This window comes from Rattus rattus, chromosome 13 (genome assembly GCF_011064425.1).
Source record: "Rattus rattus isolate New Zealand chromosome 13, Rrattus_CSIRO_v1, whole genome shotgun sequence".
NCBI classification, from domain to species: domain Eukaryota; kingdom Metazoa; phylum Chordata; class Mammalia; order Rodentia; family Muridae; genus Rattus; species Rattus rattus.
The window spans coordinates 68,854,286-68,867,175 of NC_046166.1; the positions used below are offsets into that span (position 1 = coordinate 68,854,286).

At 53.5% G+C, this 12,890-nt stretch overlaps 1 protein-coding gene across 2 annotated transcripts in view; it reads right to left on the reverse strand.

The window, feature by feature from the left end:
- Arhgef10 (Rho guanine nucleotide exchange factor 10) overlaps positions 1 to 12,890 on the reverse strand; it is an 89,784-nt gene that overhangs the window by 29,607 nt on the left and 47,287 nt on the right. For both annotated transcript variants that reach the window (XM_032918949.1, XM_032918950.1), the window contains 4 exons: positions 11,840 to 11,932; positions 9,346 to 9,516; positions 7,832 to 7,977; positions 6,741 to 6,916 (listed from right to left, as the gene is read on the reverse strand). In XM_032918949.1, the coding sequence (XP_032774840.1) occupies positions 6,741 to 6,916; positions 7,832 to 7,977; positions 9,346 to 9,516; positions 11,840 to 11,932 (586 nt within the window). The remainder of the gene's footprint in view (positions 1 to 6,740; positions 6,917 to 7,831; positions 7,978 to 9,345; positions 9,517 to 11,839; positions 11,933 to 12,890) is intronic.

Consider the following 12,890-nt stretch of genomic DNA (forward strand, 5'->3'; position numbering starts at 1 on the left):
CATCATGGCTCCACCTTATATAGCAAGCGCCTCAGCCATCCCCTCAGCTTAAAAAAAAAACTAAAAAAAGAAACAAAAACTATGTGTGTGCACACACACCCACACGCACCATCACTGAGGTGAGCCTAGGGCAGGAAGAGAGGCTACTTTCTTCTCAGTAAACTAAAAGCCTCGATAAGGAGACCACAAGGAGGGCGCCCACCTCTGTCCAACACAGGAAAACGTAGCAAGTGCCTCCTGAGCCTTAGCAGCAGATACTGGGCACACAGAAGAACACGAAACCACCATGAAAGATCCCAGTGACAGGCAGCAAGCCTAGCCCCCTGCTCGAGGAGGAAACTAAAACCGGCAGAGCAGACCTCAGAGCAGAGGCTCTCTCTTTCCAGCCCAAACCTCATCAAGTCAAAATACACAGTCAGAGATTCTGTTAGAGCTGGTTTCCAGCAACCTGGCGACAAATTCCAAGAAGTTTAGATCTGTGGGCCGATCCTCTATTGCCGGCTGGCACACGATTGCTCCGCGTCTTTCCTGGCTTTCTCACGGACACGGCCTCCTGCGCTGCAACCCCTCCGCCACCGTTTCTATGGAAATCCCTCGAACTAGTCAGAAAATTCAGGGAGTAAGCTGAATGGAATCTTAAGTGACAAACAAGGAAGGGGCTGTGTGGGCTATGTCAACAGCCAGGACATCTGCAATACCCTGGGATTGCGGGAGACTCCGACGCAACCCTCACTGAGTCTGGAAACTGAACTGATGCTGGCTGAGGGATGTCGGGGGCAGAGGGTTTCCCAGGCCCAGGCCAAGGCTCTTCTACTGAGGCCGGGATGCAGGAGCAGGCGTGAAGGGAAGCAGTCAGTGCTCAGTCAAGACAGGCTCCCCTTGAAATGCCTCATCTCCAGGCAAACATTTCTCCACAACACTCCCTCTGGGTTTCCCCAGTCTCCAGGGAGCCAGCAGGAGTTGGGGGGAGCTGCTATGCTCTGAGAGAGCAGCCAGCCTGTGTCCCTGTCCTCACCTTCCCAAAGGTCCCCCCTTCCCCCAGTTAAGGCTTCTGATACCTGGCTGCTCGCTGAGACAAAAGTTCACGGCTCCCAGTCAGCTTCTGTGTGGGTTGAGAGGGGTCAAGCCCTCCTGGTGTGAATAGCTAGCTTTTCTGGCACCATCAGGCAAAAAGCTTTCATACAAGACCCCAAAAGCACAGGTAACAAAATCAAGAGCAGGAGAATGGCATTGTGTCAAAATGAGAGTTTCCTACACAGCGAACGGAGCGACTGGCTGGTGAGCCTCGGAAGGTATAATGCCTGCTCTGAGAGTTAACGTGTGACAAAGGGCCAGCATCTACCACCCCTAATGAAACCCAACTAATCCGATTGGAAACAGGCAAACAGATGTGTATGAGCGTAAGATACACAAATGCCCAGTGAGTCCATGAAGAAAAATTCTACGTCACTAAGTACCATGGAACGTGCATCAAACCTCACCTCACACCAATGAGAATGACCATCGTCAGAAAACAAAAGAGCACGTGTCTTTGTTGGAGCATCTTTTGGGTGTATGCCCAGGAGAGGTATAGCTGGGTCCTCAGGTAGTATTATGTCCAATTTTCTGAGGAACCTCCAGATGGATTTCCAGAGTGGTTGTAACAGTTTGCAATCCCACCAACAATGGAGGAGTGCTCCTCTTTCTCTAAATCCTTGCCAGCATCTGCTGTCACCTGAGTTTTTGATCTTAGCCATTCTGACTGGCGTGAGGTGGAATCTCAGGGTTGTTTTGATTTGCATTTCCCTGATGACTAAGTACTGAAGGAGCTGAAGGGGTTTGCAACCCCATAGGAAGAACAACAATATCAACCAACCAGACCCCACCAGAACTCCCAGGGACTAAACCACCAACCAATGAGTACACACGGAGGGACCCATGGCTCCAGCTGCATATGTAGCAGAGGATGGCACTGTCTGGCACCAATAGGAGGAGAAGCCCTTGGTCCTGTGAAGGCTCATTTCCCCAGTGTAGGGGAATGCCAGGGTGCTGAGGGAGTGGGAGCACCCTCATGGAAGCAGGTGGAGGGGGGGTGGAAGAGGGGGAGAAGGGGGATAACATTTAAAATGTAAATACAAAAAATATCCAATAAAATAAAAATAATAATAATAAACAAAATAGCAAATGCAGGTGAGAATGTGGAGAAAGGGAAATTACCACTGGGTGCTGATGGGGAGGTTGTAGATTATTAGTACAGCCACCACAGAGAACAGCAGAGAGGCTGCCCAGAAAAACCCAAAACGAGCATTCCACATGCTCCTCTATCCTACCTGGGTGTGTATCTGAGGGACTCGGGGCTGGGTGTCAGGCAGCCCTGTGTGAGCTCATCTCATCTCAAGTGCCTGACACAGAACCAGCAGCGGTGTCCGTCAGGGGGAGGAGCTGATAATGAGCATGTAGGACGCGCAATGGAAAGCCACACCCAGTGACAGGGAGCTGAGACCCGCCATCTGTGGCAAACTGGATGGCACCAGAGTGCACTGCGCTAAAAGAAATGAGCCAGACACGGAGAAAGCTAAATGCCGTACGAGAAAGGCGGCGAGGTGAGGGTTCGAATGCAGAATGGTTCTCCAGGTGGGGAGAGGCAAGGGGGACTGAAGAGGGGGCTCCACACAGCGTAGTGACACCACGCTCCAGACGCAGAGGAATGGCATTAATGGTGGCATTAAGTAGTCGGATCAGCCAGGATGTGTTATGTCAGGACGGAAACGGCACACTGTGCCCCACAAACATTTATATAATTATCATGTTAACCAAAAGTTGAAAGACAGTGTTCAAGGAGATGGAAACACTAGGGATCTTGTTCGATCATTTTGCTTTGGGTTCAGATGTCAAATTATCATATCCTCTGACAGTGGGATGTTAAATACGGAGAGAATGCGTAAGTAACACCAGGGGGTGTGCTCTTATTTTGATGGGGAAGACCAGAAAGTCAAGTGGGATCTTACATACCCTGAGTCCCCAGACGACCTGTGGACCACGGGCCAGATAAGCCAATACAAAATAAACATCTGACACAGAAAATGAGGACCTGCTTCTTCCGTCTGTTACTGGTGTGCACGGGCGCAGGTCACCGTGCAGAAACCCAGCAGAGGGCCCTTTCTCTTCCCAACTATGAGTCACAGTCTGAGAAGTCACTGAAACCTTTTATATGCTACCCCCAGAAAAGCACACACTCTCCAAGAGGGATTTCAGGAGATCCCATGGGTCCTGTGAGGAGCCCAGGTCACTGGCTCCCCGGCCCCTCTATGGGACTAACACTCGAACCCTGCCTCCATCTGACTCCTGTTTTCTGGGTGCCTGAAGCTGTGTAGGGGCAGGCAGCTCCCTCCCTCTTCTGCTGGCACAGGCTCACCCTTTCCCAGCACTGGTTGCTAGGCAGTGACACCCACATTCTGCCTCCAACACAAAACAACAGACCGAGCTTCCAGGGCTGAATGTTACAGTCATTCAAACAGCACACAAGTCATATGATCTCAGTGAGAACAAGGACTTCCACCAGCTTCCCCAAATGTCCTGAGATACCAAGCCCAGGGGAAGGGGAACGAACCAATGCACAGAGGCGGGGTCTAAAGGACACACGAGGTGGGGTTCAGGGACATCTGCATCCTGAATGAGCTGACTGTCAGTTCAGGCTGCTGCTGGTGTGACTGACTGGAGGGCGGCTCGTTTAGTCCTAAAGACAGGCTGCCCCTGCTATGAGGTGAATCCGGACACACCCAGTCCGGCCCTTCCCCAGAATCTAGGGTCAGACAGACCCGCAAGCATGCGGTGTGCAGCCGCAATAGCGAACCTCTCAAATGCAGGAAGACACCCTTACTGAGGTCTGCATGCACACAGGACGACTTGAAGGTGTGAATTCTCTCTCCTGCCATGTAAGCAGCAGAGATCGACGCAGGTCAGTCGGGCCTGGGGACGAGTGCCTGTCTGCTGAGCCATCTTACCAGCGATACATCCTGAATGCCTAACCATCAGGAGGGAGAAAAGTAAAACCGCACCTGTCTGTGACGATGACTGGCTAACCAACGTGGCTGCCCTGTGCGTTTCCCGTTACACACATACCTCAGAGCATCGAATTTGACATTTTAGATACGGCTGGCGTTCAATTAAACCTCGGCGAGGGAGCGAGTTCAGCCTGGGAGTCACGCCACTCACACAGCCCGTCGAGATTCAGTAAGCGCTGCTGCGTGCCACTCAGACGAAGGCTAGCTGCGCCTCAAGCAGCAGGAGGATAACGTGGGCCTTCTCCAGTTCTGTGTCCCCACGAATGAAGGGGCATCCCAGGGGTAGAGTCTCCCATGGACCCCAGGGCTGGCTGGACTTCTGCTGCCACCCCAGAACCACGGCTCCTTCGGGAGCCCACCCCCCCGGGCCAGTACGGCTGCAAGCTGGGGTCACCAGCCGACTGCACACACATGCAGGGGTGAGTCAGGGCGCCCACGTCAACCTGCAGAACCCTGTGTCTTCCCAGCAGCCAGTTATTTTAAAAGACGCTGTTTCTGAGGACACAGCCTCCACTTTATCTGCCAGGGCTTTTATTCCTGGTTCTATTATGGATGTGCCATGCGGTGCAGCATCTGTCTGTCAGAAAGTCTGTCTGCTCCTGGAATTCTCTTCGGGGTAACCTGGTCTGTGCGGGGTAACCTGGTCTGTGCGGCATTCACTTGCGGCTCACGGGGCCCAGCACCTGCCTCGTCACAGGTGCTTAATGAACAAACAGGGACAGCAACGCCGCATCACCAGACAAACCACAGCGCCCACTGGGGACTGAGGGGCTCCTAACTCGTCCTACGCGTCCCGTCTCTATGGCGTGCTGTAAAGCTGGGGGATAAGGAATGGCTACTCGAGGGAGACGTTAGCGGGCGAAGCCACACACCCATCAAGTTACCGCCTCAAAGGGCGCGGCATTCCACCACCACGATCAGCAGCAAGAAGATGAGACGCGTCGTGCCAAGGCACGGTGCACCCAACCGCGAGAAGCAGAGCAAATGTCTAGGAGGCGGGACAACCGTCTCGCTGCTGAAGACCGTGAAAAGCTGCTGCCAGACTGCCGTTCCCGAGGTTATCTCCGAACAAATGCTTAAAGATGGAAAATCAACGCCACCCCGGCCTGCAAAGTGCAGTCTGCAGGTCCCGAGGAGGCCTCCCCACGTTCTTCTCACCAGGACGTAACAGCAATAGCACGAGGGCAGCACCCCTCCCCCGAGCTACTCCACACTCAGCATCCCACCCCTCGCCTCACCCTCCTGCCGTGGCCTTCACAGTGCGGTGGGAGAGGTGGAGGGCGCTCAGGAAGGCACAGCTTCTCACACAAGTTGGGATGCCAAGGTCGCAGCAACACGCAGGCCTCCCGGAAAACGAGTCCTTTCCGGTTTTCCCTTCCACAGGAGCTGGTCCAGCCACCCTGCTTTCTACGTTCTCTTAACCTTTCTTACTGATCCTAGCCCCATCCTACGTTAGCTTAGTCTAGGTCATCAACAGGAAGACGTTTTTTAAAGTGCAGGTCTGTGCGTCCACTCTGAACAGAGTCTGGACACAGGGGTAATCCTGGCTACGAACACACGTTAGGACTGAGGGTGGAGTAGAGCAGTCATCTTTGCTCACAGGGGTACAGCACAGCCTGCAGTCAACTTCTGTTCATTCAAACGGGATTCTAAAGGCGGCTTAGAAGGATACTCAGTTCCCTTCCTGCATCCTGTCTCTCCACTCCCCTCCCCCCCTCCTCACGCCCCTCGTCCCCCGTTTTATCTACCGGGATGCCCTAGGCTACTCTGCGGTATTTCAGTTCTGGCTGAGAGTCTGGATAAAGGTGCCTCTTGTTTCAAGTGGGGGCACATTCAAGAGTCTGACAGCTGACACTGTGCTTGAAGAACAAGCCTACTATGCAGATGACCACACTGAAACACTAACGTTCTGGGGACCAGAGAGGCAGAAGCGATTTCCCCTGAATGCTCATGTCCCACCAAAGTTGAGCGAGTTTCAGTGTCTGCATCCATGCTTCTGGATGCGTCAGGAACAAATCAATCTGAAGGTTAATGCTTGCTAAGGCTTGCCGAGAGTTCCCATGCACTGGTTTAATAGGTCCAGAAGCAGAGGTCACCGAAGGAATTAAATCTAGCTAGCCTTTCCTCATTTCAGAAGGCAGAGGAGGGCATGGCAGTGGTTCCTGCTCTCAGAACAAAATCTCTAGGCCAAACCGTGACCCGTAAGAGTGATTCCAACCACTGTGCAGTCTGTGTCCCCCCGCAGCACTGCCGTCCCCCACTGTGCAGTCTGAGTCCCCCCACAGCACTGCCGTCCCCCACTGTGCAGTCTGTGTCCCCCCACAGCACTGCCGTCCCCCACTGTGCAGTCTGTGTCCCCCCACAGCACTGCCGTCCCCCACTGTGCAGTCTGAGTCCCCCCACAGCACTGCTGTCCCTCCCGCCTCCCAGTGAAGGTCATACACATGCGCTTGCTGTGGGGAGCTGAGGAAAAGAGGAGACAGCCAGCAGAGAGCAGCCTGCCCGTGGCCTTCACACACCACCTTCAACCAACTCACTGCAGTGTTAGAGCCAATGAGACGCAGAGACAGTGCTCCATCATGTTAGACAGACAGACTGACAGACGGGACGGACTCAACAGATGTGTCATCCCAGCTCCAGTGGGGAACGAGGGCCAGGCTTGTGCTGCGCACAGGAACGTGGGCAGGGCTCACTTACGCGGCTTCACATTGGCCACCACGGCCAGGCTCTCCGGTGCGTGTGCAGTGTGGTGCCGGCTGTGATCCCCCGTGCCAGAACTGCCGCTGTACTCGATCACGTCCACCTGTCCTAGAGGGACGCTCCACTTGAGCAGGTACCTCTGGTTCATCATGGCATGGCTTTCATGTGAGTTCCTAGAACCAACAGAAGGCTGTTAATTTATGGGTTACCATGGGACCAAGTGGTGCCTCCGGCCCTCACATAGCAGCCGTCTGACTGCCGAGGTGCTCAGAATCCTCATGCAAATGGCCGTCACTGGCTCCGCTGAAACCTCCAGCAGGAAGAGCAAGGGAAATCCTCTGGACCACCTCACCAGAACCTGAGAACTCACAGCCAGTGTCCGAGGAGTCTGAAGCAGCTCTCCCAAGTGTGCAGAGATGTTCTCTGATAGCTTGGTCCTGGTTGACTCCAGCTTTCCCCACCCCTTGCATTCTTTACAACCACATTAACAAAATTAAATCACAGCCCACGATCCACCACTAAAGCATTGGCTGAGTAGACAGAGGTCAAACGAAAACCTGAGTGTTCTATTCCTTTACCGTAACATGGAACACAGGCACAGAGGAACACAAACTCCTGTGACCAAAGCCCGTAGCTCATGTGACAACCATGCACAGGCACAGTGACAGCCTCTGCATGGCCACCCTGACCCTCGTGGTCACTGCCCTTCATTTGCTGACAAGGAGTCAGAGTGGGGCAACTCTGGCTCTCAAGAGTCACCCACGTATCCTCTGCCCAAATCCTGTGGTAGTGGGAGGAGGGTGGCAGACCCACCGACCCACAGAATTTAAAAGCCAGCTCCCAGAGCCGGGGCTGCAGCTCAGTCCCCGAGTTTGTCATGAATAGTGCTCTGGGTGCCCCCACACTGCAAAATGGATGGACAGACAAATGAATACTAGCGTTGATGATAATTACAAAAACCTGCAATGAGTTTCCCTTTATGATTAACGTTCTGGGTCCTGGTGAGAGAGTAGGGGCAGCGTCTCCCGTTCTCTGATGCACTCAGTGTGTCACTGTGAGGTGGACACATGACCCTGTTTCGCCCTCACCGTGAGCTGGCAGTAGCACACATCAGCACGTCATTCAGCATGAAGATCCGGCGCTGCTTGGTCTTGACGATTTCTCCCCGGTCATTGTAAACCGTCTCGATGACGTCATCGGAGCGAACGAGGTACCGGTTCCCACTGCTGAGGAGCTGGAGGTCAAAAGGACGCCAGCGCCGTCACCCGTCTGGGCTCGTGCAAAGGAGAAGAGGACGGCGCTCAAGAGTACACAAGCTTCTAGTATCCACGTTTTATGGCTTATTCTCCGTAGGAAAGCCCACAGCTCTGCTCAGTCCTCACAGAGAGCCACCAGGCTCGCTGAGCGACTGTAAACTACACCTCTTACGTCCATCAGCTCTGGGGAGAGGGTGTGTGTGTGAGAGTCACTCACTGGCTGACTCTCCAGCAAAGGTACATCTGTATCTAGACCTGATTTACTGCGGTCGGTTTGCCACTCACAGTGACTGAGCCCTGGGCTTCACACGTACCTATCCATCAGGAGCTCTTCCACTGAGCTACACCCCCAGAGGCTGTGTCTGGACTTCTGTCTGCCATGCTCTATGTCATTGGACCAAGGGGAAGCCCGTCGGCTCCTGGAAGGATGCTCTACCCTCATCAGTACCATGACACATCACTTCATGCTCCTAACGGGAAACACAGCACCCTTGCCCCAGATGATTCCTCCGACTTCTGAGCCTAGCCTGGCTGCCTAGCTCCCTCCCAGCCACTGGCTATCACTTTATAACTCAGCCTTTTATGACCTTTGTGCCGATCAAGGTCAGGTGCACGAGTTAGGTGCCACCAGACTGTGGTCAGCACGCCTTCTTTCCTGACGCACTCTCCCAAGCACCACAGAGACGCTCAACTTTAATAAATGGCACAGATTGTATCCAGAGCATGACTGACTAATTCTCTACTCAAAGCCTTCCTGTCACTGAGGGTCAGAGACATGTGCCTCAGCCACTGTACATCATCATCAAGTGGGACACTCCTCCACGGAGCGGAAAACGAATGCGGCACCAGTGACAATGGCTAACACGCGTGCACATCAGCATGGCTCCTCCATGTAGGCTGACCCTTTCCCGTAGACGGGCCCTTAGGCAAATATGGCAGTAGTATGCCTGTGGTATGCTGCAAGAGATCCTCCCATAGAGAGGAAGTCAGGCAGCGCGGCCAAGGAGGGCTCTTTGTTCTACAGCGCGCTTCTGTGGTGCACGCAGCTCGGCTCAGGTGGATATAGACTAACAGCTATCTAAAATGAGATGTGAGATTTTGAAACCAAAGCTGAATTGCCCTAACCATCTTGAGGCTGTAGATCCGAATGAGGAGCTGCCGACTCTCCCAGTCCCTTTCCTAAGGGCAGGGGCCAAGGCACTACAGGCACTCCCAGGCAATCCCGGCCCCAGCCATCCCGGTTAGCGGAGCAGAGGGAGCATCCTAGTGAGGAGTAAACTGTGACCCTGGCTTGTTAGCACAGCGCGAAGATACTTGGGCAAAGGGGTGAGGAAAATCTCTCGGACCTTGTTCAGGTATCTTTCATTTATGGCTTTTGCTATTTGCTTGATTTCACACCGCTGGTCAGCATCTCTCTTTCTCTCGTTTAGCTTCTCCGCCAGGGTCTCGAGCTCCGTCAGCGCCATCTGAAGGGGCAGCCTGTCAGGGTGTCCTTTGGCTGTGTTCTTCAGCATGTCCTGTGAGCAGGAGGCAGAGAGTGGGCGGTCAGTGAGGATACCTCTGACCCCAACCGTTACAGACCGAATGACACAGGATGCCAACCACCTCTGCAGGAGAGTCAGTCGGGGCTGGGAGTGGGATAAGAATCATCTCAACACGTAGCTGAACATCCGGCCAGCCCAGCTCTTTGTGTAAAAACAAAACTAGATTAATACCTTACACTTCTGATACACACACACACACACACACACACACACACACACACACACACACATATATATATATATATATATATATATATATATATATATTATCTGGTCCCCTAACATAAAGAGCTTGCCACCACCTCAGAAAGCCAACAATGGCCAGGACGGAGCCGGCAAACTGCATCTTCTACTGGCATCAGGCAAAGCCACCTGCTCTCAGAAGCTCCCGAGCAGTGTTAAATACGCTGCTGTGGCCTCCACTATATGGGCAGTTCTCAACCTGTGGGTCATGAAACCCCTGGGGGTCATATATCAGATATTTACATTATGATTGCTAACAGTAGAAAAATTACAGTCATGAGGTAGCAAGGAGATGGTTGGGGTCACCATGACAAGAGGAACTATTTTAAAGGGTCATAGCATTACGAAGGCTAAGGACCTGTGCTATGCCCACAAGGTCAACTCACCCGAGGGCCCGTGTGCTATCTCCCCACTGCCCGCAAAGGCCCTGACTGGAGGAAGAGGTCTCAGTGCATGGGACCACGAGGCTCCCTTCTGTTGCTCAGGACGCAAGGCTTTCACAGATGACCATATCCACCTGAGAGAGTTTTCCCAACAGCAAGCACTCACACTGAATCTCCATGTTCCGTTTGGGAATTCTCACTTTTGCATTATCCCGGTTACCGACATCTTTGATGCCACTGTTCCAACTGTTCTGGGGTACTGTAGCCCACACCACTCAAAGGCTGTAGACACTGATAAATGTGTGTGTTCTACTGACCTACCAACAGGCCACGCCTGAACCATCTTTTAGTCCTTGGGCCTCCTGACAGCTGAGACTGAGAAGAACACGCAATGGCCCCATGGTGGCCTCTGGAGAGTCCCAGACTTCCCTCTATAAAGCAAAAGCTGAAAATGGAGCTTTTGACACATGCCCTCTCAGCATGCCAGATGCCTAGGGTAGGGGGATCAGGAGCGAGAGGCTGTGCTGAGGTGAGTTCAAGACCAGCCTGAGTGTTCCGACCTGCTGCAGCGTAAACGATATGAAGTGTGAGCCTCTCCAGGGGAACTGAATGCTCTCCATCAGTGAGGAGAAAGAGAAACGATCTTGTTCCTGTTGGGGGTGGGGGGATCAAACGAGCCAGCATCAGCACTTCCTCAAGTCAGCTAAGCGAAGAGACACCAACCATCTTCGACCTCATGAAGTGAAGGCTGGACAGGAAAAGCCCGACGCTGGCACAGACCTCTGTGACTTGACAGGAAGGTAAGGAAGCCGTGCTGATGCAGAGCAAGTGCACCAGACAATCCAGCTCGGACAACTCCTGCACGGGCTTCGACTAGAAGACTCACTACACTAGAGAGCAGCGGCCGGTGCCTGGCTCGCGGCCTCAAAGTCAGGCCGACTCTGCCGTGGAGCGGACGAAGCATCGAACTGAGGCTGAGGATGAAGCTCACTCAGCTCCTGAAGGTCCAGGACCTTCTCATCTCACCAAGTCTGCCCTGCCTGTGCTCCGCAAACGACACCAGACCCTAACGGCTGCCTGCCTTAGGCGTCTCTTGCAGTGTGCTCTAAGCTCACCACGGAGACCAACTACACAGAGGAAAGGCCTTCTTTTAAAACAGTACCGGTGCTTGACAAAGCATGGCACTGTATATGCCAGGAAATCACCGGGGAGGAGGGAAGGAAACACAGAACTGCAGCGGGAGCCTGAGGAACCGGCCTCGGTCTCTGAAACCTTACAGAGGCCAGAGAAGCTGGTCTCCAGAGAAGGAGGCTGGACAGCAGGACCAATGACAAGGATGCTGACAGGAAGAGCGGGAGCACGTGACAGGGCGGGCTCCTATTCACGGGGTGTAGAGACACTCCGTGGTTAAGAGGACCCTGCTTGCTTCCTAGAACCCACCAGGCAGCCCAGAGCCATCCTTCCGTCCAGTTACACACTTCTTTGGTCTCCATAGGCAACCACCTTTGTGGCTGCTGGTGATTGTGCCCTGCTGTCCCCTGTGAGGAGGGGAGGGGACAGGGTGGGAGATGAAGGAGAGGAGAGACCCTTCAGGGCCTATCTCCACTCCTGCCCTGGTCTCTCGCCAGGGACAAGCACACGCGTTCTGTACCCTCTTAGCCCTAGCATACCTGCAGCAGGAGGATGAACTGTGGGAACCGCTGGATGGGCCGCATCATAAGGCTGTGGAGTGTGACTCGGTCTGGACTGGAATCCTGGCTCAGCTGCGGGGAGGAACGGCAGGCTCAGTGCGGGCAGTGGAGAGCGAGGACGGTGGACAGACTGCTTAACACCCCTGCTTCACTCTTTTAGTTCTGCTGGGAAGAAACTTTCCAAATATGTGGGAAATACTTTCTATCCCAGCCCTGGGGAGGACTCACTGCTGCTGCTGGCCCTGAGAAGGAGTCTTACATGGATAACTCAGACCCTGAAAGATTTCCCAGTATTCTTAGGTTCCATGCTGGTCAGACTGCTTCGGGGGAGGTTGTGATCCCTTATGCTGCTGTAGAGAGAAAGGTCCTCCCAGCACCTGTCATTGCCTTGACTAGCATCTCTGAGCATGCAGGGAAATGTCAGCACCAGGCCACCTGAGACCCGGACTCTGGGGCTTCAGCTGGGATATCTCTGTAGCATAGCCCTGCACACTGAAGGTCATTGCACAGTGCACAGGAAGACTTGGCTAGGCCTGGGCTCAAGGTCACCTGCCCTGGGGAGGCCAGGAGGGACCAGGGCCACTGCAATGCCACAGCTTATACCATCATCAAGTTCCTGACAAAACCCTGAGGGGAAATCAATTTTTAACTCAGTAATGTGTCTGTTTCCCTCAAGGAGAGGAATGACGTCACAGCTCAAGGGCACAGCTTAGCTTCTGCAAAACAGAAGGATATTTAAGAGCTGTCCTTGGCCATGGAACAGTGAGGACCTGAGCTGTGTTCTGTAGAAAGGAAGGAGGGGAATTATCCCACCTTAGACACAGCGTCAGCGCTGGAAGGGCACTTGACCTGTGTCAGCTCACCACAGGCAGCAGAAATTCCCAGAAACACAGTTCCAAGTACTAAGAACACAGTGTGTTCCAAGGCCTTCCCGTCCTAATGAGCCTGCGCAAAGAGGTCTGGGTCCTTAAAGGGGACTTTAATATGGTTCAGTGTGTAGCAACCTCAGGTCCTTAAAGGGGACTTCAAT